The 12362-nt window shown below is 39.1% G+C and overlaps 1 protein-coding gene and 2 non-coding genes across 3 annotated transcripts; all 3 read left to right on the top strand.

Annotated features, from left to right (window-relative positions):
• Window positions 1–6492: 6492 nt before the first annotated feature.
• Window positions 6493–11351, top strand: rpl10 (ribosomal protein L10). The gene is made up of 6 exons (XM_033969811.2): window positions 6493–6643; window positions 7421–7479; window positions 7763–7870; window positions 8288–8426; window positions 9099–9261; window positions 11145–11351. The coding sequence occupies exons 1-6, from the start codon at window positions 6621–6623 to the stop codon at window positions 11298–11300; spliced, it is 648 nt and encodes a 215-aa protein (XP_033825702.1). The 5' UTR covers window positions 6493–6620; the 3' UTR covers window positions 11301–11351.
• On the top strand, window positions 7537–7669 carry LOC117374203 (small nucleolar RNA SNORA70). The gene has a single exon (XR_004541630.1). It is a non-coding gene; the product is annotated as a small nucleolar RNA SNORA70 (small nucleolar RNA).
• On the top strand, window positions 10613–10745 carry LOC117374204 (small nucleolar RNA SNORA70). Its single transcript, XR_004541631.1, has one exon. It is a non-coding gene; the product is annotated as a small nucleolar RNA SNORA70 (small nucleolar RNA).
• Window positions 11352–12362: the final 1011 nt, after the last annotated feature.

Here is a 12362-nt window from a genome sequence, read left to right as displayed (position 1 = left end):
AGATGATTTTAGGACACAAACACAGACTGTATAAAGACGTGGACTAAGTGAGTGTGACGTCTCCCACAGCGTTCGGCTCCAAATGAAGCTCATCGAGGCTGGAGCAGTTATAGGGACGAATTTGTAGCTCAGCTCCATACTTGGAATTCCAACTGCGAGTATCATAGCAACCAAAGAGCCAATCTGGAGTGAGGCTGTCGAAGGTAACGCCCCTTCCCACCTGCACCGCTGCTTTAGCAGGGAGCACTTAGCAACACTGTCAATCAAACCTCTTGCTTATACTCAAGGGAGTGACCTCAGAGAAAGAAGGCATCTGACTTGTCTGTTATTAATGTCCATATCTTGATTTATCGAGGCAATAGTGAAATTAAAATCCCAGGATCATGTAGAGTGGGTTAATACGACCAAAATGACGAGTCTGACAGCAGCAGTTACAGAGAGAGGAGTGATAGTTTTTTATTAGAAATTGAATTGAGGCCAGAGATGATAGAGCTGGGAGCACACACATGATCACTTCCTCTTTTGGAACACAGCAGCGAGCATTGTATAACTTTGTGTGTCAAATTATGCAAACAATTCTTACTTACTCCTTGTGTTCTGAAATTTGAAAAAGTAACTGTGGATAAAATGGAGCTCTGTCATGTTCATTGATACTTTGCACTGACACCACGATGGGGGTGTGCTATAAGTACAGGGTTTGGTTTGAGCTGTATTAGCTCAAACCAAACTCTGAGTCTAAGTGAGAGTTTTTTTCTGAGAAGCTTGTGCTGTTCTGGGGTTTTCTTTGTTCCAAGATGACTTCTGACTCATCAGATTCTGTGGGCCTCAACTTCCTGTTTTGGTGTTTGAAAGGAATTTAGACTTTAACATTATTTTTATCAGTATAAATGGACATGTGTCAGAAACAGGAGTGGCAGTGTGCTTAGCCTCACAGCGGCATGGTCGGGGGTTCTGTTCCTCAGCAGGTGGAGTTTGTGTTATCCCACTGCTCACTGCTCCTCGTCTCTGCAGCACTTTTATATTTACATGACATTTCTAAAATAATAGTAAGTAGATATAGAGCTGTGGGCGGGACTAGGGGGAAGGTGACAATAACAACGATTTTCTAACCACTCTAAACTCAAATGCAGCAAATATTGAAATGAAAGTTGTCAAAAATTGTTGTGTTTTATTCCATTTGGTTTGAATTAGTTTCATTTTACTGTTTTTTTTTTTTTCTTGATCTATGTTCTAATGTTGTTTCCTCATCACAAACAGACCTGAGAGAGTTGTGTTTTGTTTCATTCACATGTTTAACACACAAACCCTGCTTATTTAGACTGAGTTCTTCACTCAAACTGAAAACACTCTGTTCCACCTTATGATGTCATGTGCTCCACTGTGTTTTTAAACTCCACACACCTTCACTAGAGTCATTTGGATCATTTCAGTCCTGGAATTGTCAATCTCTGCTGAACTAAAGGTAAAAGGAGCTGTTCACTTGAAAACTACCACTTCATGACATCACAAGGTGGAACAGAGCATTTTGAGCTTTGGAGATGTAGACAGACAAATAATAAAGGGGTTACTCAAACATGTGTGAATGAAACAAAACTTAAAGCTCACAAGCATTTATTATATAATCTTTAGTCAAGTTGGATTCATAAGACTGGTTTATATGACAGATGCGTTGTCAGCCTTTCACACAGTCCAGTCCTGCACAAAGCATCCTGCACACAGCCTCCTGCACACAACACCCTGCACCCACCCCTACATTCAGATATAAAGGACAAATTTGGACACTTCTGATATGATGAAGCTTCAATATTGCAGGGTGTTATGGGACCACACCCTCACACCCTCACACACACACGCATGCAGATGAACACACACACAGATCGGTCTATTTCAGGACACTGGGGCTGGGGCTGTGCAGGGTGTGAAGTCATTGTGTCATACATTTATAAAACAATATGAAGAAATAGGCCTTGCACAAAGTTCAGATGGAGGGCAGAGGCCTATGCAGCTCTATATAACTCGATATAACTTTATAAAACCATATAACTCTGTATAACTCTATAGAACTCTATAGAACTCTATATAACTCTATAGAACTCTATAGAACTCTATAGAACTCTATAGAACTCTATAAAACTCTATAAAACTCTATAGAACTCTATAGAACTATAAAACTCTATATAACTCTATATAACGCTATAAAACTCTATAAAACTCTATATAACTATAAAACTCTATAGAACTCTATGGGACATTGACTGTTTTTGAACGAAATATCCAAACTTCTGATCTACAAATATTGAAAATTAAAAATTCATCTGAGAATTCTGACCTGTCTCCAGCTCTGTTTAAACTGTCCGTGTTGTTCAGAGTGATGAAAAAAATCTATATTTTATCTTCTGAATGCACAGATCTTCAAAATGGCGCTAAACGCTCTACCAACTGAGCTACATTATTACATCTGTACTAATTCTTCTGTAGGATCATATTATTCAAACAAGAAAATAGAATAGTAATTATTGGCTTTAATAGTAAAAAGAAAAAAAAAGAAAAAAAAAAGTGAATAGGCTCTGTGCACAACTCGCCAACCTCACTGTCAGCGTCAATTTTATCTATGAGGTTTTTACTGGGTTATGCTGAAATGAATATATATTTAAAGATGAGACAGTGGACAGGGAACTGCAGGTATAAATATAAAAACAATGCTACAAACGTAATTATTTACACATAAACATAATTACAGAGTCTTTATTTTAATTAATTTGAATTTTAATACACTGTTTATGTTGTGTTTCCTGATTTAAATAAAAGTGTCTGACACAGTGAGCTAGAGAGCGTGTGACTGTGCAAAGATTGTGATCTATTGTGATTCAATTTGTGTGTAATTTTTACAGTTTTGCGCAAACTGTGAATAACACTGTGTTAGAGAGAAACTTGTTTGAGTGTGTTTATGCCAATAGTTTCACTGAGGTACCCTAAGCAGTACTTGTAACTGAGTACATTTGGTCAGTTTCCAGGTTAAAATGGACCAGCTCCACCTCTGCTCTTCCTCCATGAGCTCATCAGGAAAGTCTGACTCCACAAACTCAAACAGAGACAGACACAGACACAGACTGAGGGAGCTGATAAGAGACGAGGGGACGATAACGCACTTTTAATGGGGACTGTAAACAACACCACAATATGGAGACATTATCACAGACCTTAGGATGTGGTGTCATCTGAACCCATTGCATTATTTTGATATTATTTTACCCTTCTGAAAATCTGATACTAATCGACACTAAAACTTGATACAGACACTAAAAAGATAGAATGAGTGAGCTGGTTGAGCTGTATCTTTCACACGTGGGAAGGAGAGGTTCCAAAGGTCTTTCCTTCCTGTTGCTGTCAGACAATGCCGGCCCTGTGCATGTTCCACCTGTAGTAATAATGTGCAATAGTGTGACAAAATATGAATCATATCCTTTATAATGTAACACACTTAAGTCACTACCTGCTGTTTATTCTGTTAATACCAAAGAGCCACTTGTTGTGTTTTGTAGCCTGTTAGCTTTACATATTTTAATAGTATCATATATATAATGTAGTATCATATATATAATATCATAATTCTGATGCATGTTCCTACACTTCTGTGTTCTTGAACATTGATTTGTAACCATAGACTGAATGAAAAAGTGGACTAAGTGAGTGTCACTTCACTCACAGTGCTCGGCTCCAGTCAAATGAAGCTCATCAAGACTAGAGCAGTTGGAGCAGAGTTCCATATTTGGAATTGTGGCTGTGCGTATCATAGCAACCGAAGAGCCAATCTGGAGCGAGGCTGCTGAAGGTAACGCCCCCTCCCACCTGCATTGCTGGTTTAGCAATGAGCGGACGCTTAGCAATGCTGTCAATCAAACCTGTTGCTAATGCTAGCAGGAGCAATCTTGGGGAAAGAAGGCGCCTGATTTGTCTGTATTAATGGTCATATCTTAATTTACAGACACAATTGTGAAGTAAAAACCCCAGGATCATGTAAAGCAGGTTAATATGAACATTTTAAGACCAAAATGACGAGTTTGACAGATGCAGCTACAGAGAGAGGGGGAAAGGTTTTTCAATAGAAAGTGAATTTGAGCCAGAACAGAATTGCACCCATGATCACTTCCTATTTGAAACATGGTGGTTAACAGGTTAGCTATGTCCATTTATATATACAGTGGAACTGGAATTTCCCCATTGTGGTACAAATAAAGGTTTATCTCAACTTACCTTTCACCAGCTTGAAAGTCAGTAGTATAAATCCTCCTCCTTGGGTCAGACACTTCACTCACTTTATAAATGCAGTGTGTGAGTGTTGGTGGTGGTTAGCAGCAGCCTCACTTCTGTCAGTTTACCCCAGAGCAGCTGTGACAGTGCCTGAAAGGAGCTGTAAATCCAAGACATTATTTGTATTATTGTTAAAATGATGTGAATGCTGAGTTTTTGTCACTGTGCGATGTGTCTTTAAGTGTATTTTTATTTGTGCTTTTTACAAACACTCCAACGTACAACTTCAGAGATACTACATAACATCATTCTGTCTTCAGGCAGTTCACAGACGTCTTGTTTTGGGCACATGAACATGCAGTGATTATGAAATGGAGAATCTTATCTGTGTGCTTCAGTCCATAATGAGACTTTTGTTTTCAATAACTTTAAAAGTATTATTTATTTATTTATTTATTTATTTTATCAATGTATTCATTTATTATTATTTTTGATTAATGATTTTATCTTATATAATTTTATTCAGACTTTTGGACATGCAGTGATTATAAATCCAGGCTATACCTCTGCTCATAGTTAAAACCATTTTGGGACTTTTTTTTTCTGTCCACACGGTCATTTTCACATCTTAAAATATTAACTACACAAATCTTATTATGGTTCAAAGAGAAGACAATTTCAGACATGTTTTTATAGAGATCCAAAAACATGAAACAGTCCAGACTCTCAGACAGCTCATCTATGGTCATAAAAGTGAACACGTTTTAATATGGTAAATTATGTGCGCGCGTTAAGTCCGAGTCCAGATTAAATTCCAAACATGTTTCAACATAAAGACAACATTTGGTTTGCGTTAACACGAGCTGCTCCAATGACATCACTGCACTTTTAGGGATTGGTCTCTGTTTAGGACCAGTCAAGGAAAAATTATACAATACTGACCCCCAGTGGACAAACTAAGAAGCGCACCTTTTTGCACAACCATTTGCTGTCTGTACAAACTCTTTTTTCCTACATAAATTCGTACATATAGGTTCCTAACATTTTAATATATTAATGACAAATATGACAAATACACTCTTTAAATACTTAATGATAACATCGTCTCTGTGTGAACAAGACCCCGAGATACTTGACCGAAAGGACAAGCTCGCGGATACAAGCGGCTGAAATGGGTTTCCTCCGTAGGGTGGCCGGGCGCACCCTTAGGGACAGGGTGAGGAGCTCGGTCACACGGGAGGAGCTCGGAGTAGAGCCGCTGCTCCTACACGTCGAAAGGAACCAAATGAGGTGGCTCTGGCATCTGCTCAGGATGCCTCCTGGACGCCTCTCTAGGGAGGTGTTCTGGGCATGTCCCACCGGGAGGAGGCCCCGGGGAAGACCCAGGACACGCTGGAGGGACTATGTCTCTCGGCTGGCCTGGGAACGCCTTGGGGTCCCACCGGAGGAGCTGGAGGACGTGTCCGGGGTGAGGGAAGTCTGGGAGTCCCTGCTTAGACTGCTGCCCCCGCGACCCGGCCCCGGATAAGCGAAAGAAAATGGATGGATGGATGGTCTGTGTGTCATATTGTGAATTTTGGTGATTATTTGCTTTATTTAAGATTTGTATTATAGGCTGCTTTTATGTTTGTATCTAAACCTATTTTATTCATACATTTTAATCAGGTTATAATCATGGTCTGGTAATGCACTTATTAAAATGAAACTTTCTAAAGCCACCGTAACTTAGCTAAAAATAGACTGAACTAAAAGTATAAAAACATATTGTTGTTGTTGTTGTTTGTTTCATTTAGGTTGTGTTTATTGCACTGAAAAACTTCCGTCCTTACTGCGAGTGGGCTCATATTTTCTTCCTGCTTGTTTCCATGGAAATATTGTTCCTTTGGTTACAGTCTTCCACAGTATGTCATAAAAATATCTCATGGAGAATGTTCCTAAGTGTGGTTTTAACGTTGTATTTTCATGGACTCGTGCACGCGACGTTCCACTTTCAGAAAGTTACACACTGTACCTTTAAAGAATAACAATGCGAAAATGTCCAAAAATATAACATCGAATTTAAAAAGACATAAGAATAAGTAGTAATAATAATAAATCATTTTAGGCCTTTTAGCGGATACCAATCATATTTTATTTTTTATTTTATGTATTTATATTTATTTATTTTATATATTTCCCAGCATGCATCCGCGGCTTATGACGTAGCGGAAGTCCAGCGCACTTCCTTTCCTCCATTAGGTGAGTGCGTGGTCGCAGCGCGATTTTTTCTGCTCTGATAAAACTTCACTTTTCTTACATTAAACTCGCTCTTTTACCCATTTTCGTACTTTATTTGACTCTTTGTCTGTTTAATTCCGTAGATCGCAACCATGGGCCGCCGTCCCGCCCGTTGGTGAGTTTAAAATCTGAGTTTAATTTTTAGGCCGGAGCTCTGCGGAAAATGGCAGCGGCGGAGCTCACCATGTGCTAGAGCCGGCCCGAGCCTCGACAGCACAATGCCACACTAAATACACGAGATAAAGTATTAAAACGTTAAAATGCACTGTTATTTACTAGTTAACGTACTAGCCGTGATCTACACTAGTTATCAAAGGATATGGGTGTCATCTATCAAAGCTGAACTGTCAGATCACTCGTACACCCTTAGCATTAGCAACACATACGTTTAGCATGTTTGAATTAGGATTTTCATTGCTCTTTATTTAGATGGTTGGCGTTATCTTCACCAGGGATTATTGTGAATTGTGCAGATTATTGGTGTCAAGGGTTGGGCAGATCGTGACAGTGTTGATCCAAAATGACAATATTAGTAACCTGTACAGATGTACGAGTTGGTGTTTTATCAGTAACATTGAAACGAAATTCCAGTATTTGGTCCAGGAGCAAAACGGGGTCATTTTATAAATATTAAGCAGTCTTTCAGTAGCAGATAACACGCTAATAAGTTATTGCGCATAGATAGATATATAGATGGTTAGATAGATAATACTTTATTGTCAGATCAGAGATATGTAGGTGGTTGTTAACTTGAGGTGTATTTGATAGAACAAAGTTTCACTATAAACAGTAGTAAACAGTGAAACAAGGTAAACATGTCATCTATCAGTAGTAGTATAGTGCAGTTTATATGTTTACAGTCTGGCACTTACACTTGTTTTTTCTCCTTCAGTTACAGATACTGTAAGAACAAGCCCTACCCCAAGTCCCGCTTCTGTCGGGGTGTTCCTGGTGAGTTCTCTGCACTTGTTTTCACATATTTGAGTTGGATTTAAATGACTTTAAACACTGCAGTCTATTAAGCCGACCAGCCTCAGTGTGGTGTGAGGGTGGTGTGCAAAGGCTGCAGACAGAGACTCTCTGGTTGTGTATGACCTCAGCTGTGAGGTGCTGGGGCCTTTAAGGGACCATTGATACACACGTTTATTTAAATGATAGAAAACTTATTTTAAAATCCAGTGTTCTTATTGCCTCATCTCAAACAATCCTTGTAACTTGTTTGTCTCTTTTGCAGATCCTAAGATCAGGATCTTCGACTTGGGCAGGAAGAAGGCCAAAGTGGACGAGTTTCCTCTGTGCGGTCACATGGTCTCTGACGAGTACGAGCAGCTTTCCTCTGAAGGTAAACATGTTTGGGGTTATAATTATGAAGGTTTTATATTTCTTTTGAGTGGGTTATTGTGCAGCTGCCACGCTTACAAATATTTTTATTAAACATAAAATTGGAAAAATTGTCTTTGCTCGAGGGAGTAAAGCAAAATTTCTGAACATTAGAGGGGAATTTTATTAAAGCATGGTATTATCTGGACACTCTTAAAAGATTCATGTTTGCTAATACTCTCCATCGCTAATTTGTTGAAAGGATGACTAAACTTCTTGGATGGACATCGCTATTGTCAGACTGAGATATAAGCTTAAATGTGTTTGTCTCCCAACCCTGGAGGCCACTCGCATCTGTGCTGACAAGAAAATAAAGTGATATTGCTGAACTTGACTGGGCAGTTGTACAGTCCCTTCACACTTGTCTGTTTCCTCTCAGCCCTGGAGGCCGCTCGTATCTGTGCTAACAAGTACATGGTGAAGACCTGTGGTAAAGATGGCTTCCACATCCGCATGAGGCTCCACCCCTTCCACGTTATCCGCATCAACAAAATGTTATCCTGTGCTGGGGCTGATAGGTGAGGAGCTGTTTACATCTATTTTAGTTTAAGATCTATGGAATACTGTTTGCTGATCTGGTGATGGGCTCAGTGAAAGGGGGCAGGTGACATTCTGTTGAATGCAATGTGGAAGCTTCACACAATGAATGTAATTAGTTGAGTTCTTAGAATCCAAAATGTTTGTCATTAACTTGCAGCTGCAGACTTGTAACCAACCAGTGGCTACTTCAGGTGAATCTCCTGTGTACTAAATTGTCAATTTGCTTCTTTGAGGCAGTAGAATCCAAACATTTGTGTTACATTCAAACACACATCAATTTGGACTGTATCCGTTTCATTTTGTAACCATGTGATCCTCCTATAGGTATGCATGTTTGCACACCAGTTTGCTGCCTCATAATGGAACCAAAAGAATGTCCTTAAATCCTACAGCACCTCTGGTCATTTCAAACTTTGATTTCATCAAGATTTGAAACTCCAATGACTTTAGATTAGCTCTTTAGATTCCAAGTCCTTAAGTGTTTTATCCTCATCACATCAACTGATAATAAATGGTGCATTTTTACAAGCATTTTAAGTCTGCACTATCTGGAAATTGTGATTAGAACTTAACTCTGCTTCAGTCTGGGATCCTAAAGTTGACTGTTGTAGTCTTTCAGGCAGAGATGTTAATGTTGTCTCTTGTTCTAGGCTCCAGACTGGCATGCGTGGTGCGTTCGGTAAACCCCAGGGCACGGTGGCTCGTGTGCACATCGGGCAGGTCATCATGTCTGTGCGCACGAAGGCCCAGAACAAGGAGCATGTGGTCGAGGCTCTGCGTAGAGCCAAGTTCAAGTTCCCAGGTCGCCAGAAGGTACAAAAAACACTACAGAGCAATGAATACAGATAAATGAAGCTATTGGCTAGTGGTGGTCTGCTTAAAAGCTGCTAGCCCCAGGCCTGTCATGACACATTTAAAAGCGAGATTTATTGCTAGAGATGTAGAATTGCAAATAATATTTACACCACTTACTCAAAGCAGAACAATCCCAGTAAACCACTTTTAAAATATACAGTATTGTTAAAAGACATGAGCTGCAACAAAGGCAGAATTGAAAAAATAACCATAGAAGATATTCATTCAATCCTCTGCAGCTCAAATCTCTGTATTACAACTAAAATGACAAACCTCGCCCTACTGCAAAGAAAGTCACTTGATAAGTATTGAGCCTAAACATAATTATCCAAGCTCATATCTCAAACGTTAAGTCGATATAGTGATTGTGACAGGCTTCAACATGTTCTGAAATGCGAGGGGTTTTGAAATTGATTGAGCAGGTTCAGTCTTCTCTCAAATGTCAATGCTCCTGGACAGGTTTAAAATGTTATGTGAATATTTTTACTATTGACTTAAATCTAATCACATGTCAAACTTGGGAATGGGACAATAATATAGTTTATCATGAGACATTTTATTTAATCGTGAGAATTTCCTCCTTATTATATCACTAGAATGTACAGAACAAGTCGACTTACCCAATGGTGGTCTCTTCTGTTGTTTTCACTTATAACAAAGTACTCTTCTATAACAGTGCAAATACGGAACTCACTCATAATATTAAAATGAGTCATATCCAGAACATTTTTAAACTTAAAATTTTCTATACAAACAGTGTGACTGGGCATAGGACCATATTTAACTCATTCTCAGTTGTTCTGGGTTCGCTAAAACCCTGTGCATTTTAACCAGGTATTTTCTTGGTGGCCATAATCGTGCTCTAAAAAGCTCTAAAGCACAATACAAAACCTTGGCATGTAAACTGAGGCTCAGCCTTACTAGTTAGAATTCTATTTAAAATTGGGATTTTTTTCCCCAGCTTGATTTAAATTGACTAGGCCCAGGGGCCAAATGTGGCCCTCCACATCATGTCATGTGGCCCTTAGTTTAGGGTAAACTAAAAGGTATGATGGTCTTAAAATATAATTATATCAGGAGATAAGCAGTTACACAGCCACATTTTTACATCTAGGCTAATGCATATGCAATATTTGTAACTTGAACAAGTAATAAATACAGAACTAGTTAATTAACAAGTTAAAAGAGTAGTTAGATTTATTTTACATCCAGCCCTTTGAAGGCAGCTATTTTGCTAATGTGGCCCCTGGTGAAAATGTTTGACACCCCTGCTATAGAACATTAGAAGTGTATGTCCCAAAGTGTGCATTTGCAGCCTATTAAGCCGACCAGCCTCACTGTGGTGTGAGGGTGGTGTGCAAAGGCTGCAGACACAGACTCTCTGGTTGTGTATGACCTCAGCTGTGAGGTGCTGGGGCCTTTAAGGGACCATTGAGACAAAAATACTGAAGCAAAATAAATGTGAAATCAACTTAAGTCAATGCTATTAAATTGGGTTGGGACTGGGCGTTATGGCAAAATGTACATATATTTTTGTTCTATTATATTTGTTCTATTTAAGCAGTGCCATTTAAAACAGTTTGCCAACTTAAAAAATGTCTTCAACTCTAAACCATATGCTTTTACTGATTTAGGATTAGCTGTGGACCTCCATTTAAAAAACTGCCATTATTGACAATTGGAACACATTGAGTCTCAAACATGGCCCTTGTAAACTTGCAGGTTGATGTTTTGTAAAACCACTTGAAAATACAAGTTCCTTTAAGACCTAAATATGAAATTGTAGCCCTTAACGTGTAAGTTTTATTTTAATGTATAAACCCTGTGTGTTTTGTCTCCAGATCCACATCTCCAAGAAGTACGGCTTCACCAAGTTCAACGCCTGTGACTTTGACGACATGTTGGCTGAGAAGAGGCTGATCCCTGATGGTTGTGGGGTCAAATACATCCCAAACCGTGGCCCTCTGACCCGCTGGAAGGCCCTGCACGCTAACTAAGCTCCACAGTGCCACCTACAGGCAAACAATAAATGTTTGATTATAAAAGTACACTGTGGGAGTCTGGTTTTGTTTGATGTGGAAGTGGGCAGGTTGTTAGTGAGACGATGCGTTACACAAGTTCTGCTTATGGTGTTGCGTGGGTTAAAGCATCACTGTGCACTGTCTCTGTACAAATAAATCATACAAGTGTCATGGGAGAGATGGTGGTGCAGTAACTGAGATTAGTCAAAGCTAGGCTTGCCACGAAAACAAATTTGAAGTGCGATATACTGCTGAAATAGACTAGTTCCGTTTGGTTTCAATGTTTTTTTTTTAGAGTTCTCCCCAAAAACCTATTCTAAATGTACAATGTTTTAAAAATGAGCTGATCTAAAGTTGTGAAGTTATTTATTCAACCTTCTACAGCTCAAATCTTGTATTGTAAAAATCTAAAAATATCTCAGTAGTGCAAAGAAAAAGTCTGCACGATATTGACCCCCAAAAAATATTACATCCATCATGTGTTGAGTAAGTTGATGGTGATTATCATGACCGGTCTAGTCAATGCAGGATATGCAGAATATACAAACAGACCATGTATTTATATTGATTGATTTATATCTAAGAAAAAAATAAAGCCAAAGTCTGAAACATTTTCCAATCTCCATGGAGGTGTGAAATGGCACATGTTACTGTTTTAAACAAATCCAGAACACGACCTTACAGTCCCTTTGCCTGTAACCAGGTTAGAAACTTTCATTTTTCACCTGCATCTGACACTTGACGGATGTGAAACTGAACATGTTTATCAGCGGTACTATCCCATCAAACGGTGGAAAACCCCTGCTCTAAATGGATCTTGAACATGAGATTGCCTGAGGTTGTACATTAATGGGCTGAACTTTAAACTTCTCATTGTTTAAACTCGGGGAAACGAGATTCTTATCAAACTGAAAGTATCTCAGACCATAACAGTAGCATGCATTGGCATCGACTTCCACTCATGTAAAGTCACCCATGCTCCCACACGACCATTCTCCATAAATCTACAAAACACAGCATCTTGACAAACCTGATGTG

This window comes from Periophthalmus magnuspinnatus, chromosome 7 (genome assembly GCF_009829125.3).
Source record: "Periophthalmus magnuspinnatus isolate fPerMag1 chromosome 7, fPerMag1.2.pri, whole genome shotgun sequence".
Classification (NCBI taxonomy): domain Eukaryota; kingdom Metazoa; phylum Chordata; class Actinopteri; order Gobiiformes; family Gobiidae; genus Periophthalmus; species Periophthalmus magnuspinnatus.
Note: the sequence above shows the minus strand (reverse complement) of the source record. Positions and strands in the feature narration are given on the sequence as shown.

Coding starts and splice junctions, on each gene's coding strand:
- rpl10 (XM_033969811.2), top strand. CDS start 6,621: ATGGGCCGCCGTCCCGCCCGTTG. Junction 7,480..7,762: donor CTTCTGTCGGGGTGTTCCTG/GTGAGTTCTCTG, acceptor TCTCTTTTGCAG/ATCCTAAGATCAGGATCTTC. Junction 9,262..11,144: donor AGTTCCCAGGTCGCCAGAAG/GTACAAAAAACA, acceptor TTTTGTCTCCAG/ATCCACATCTCCAAGAAGTA.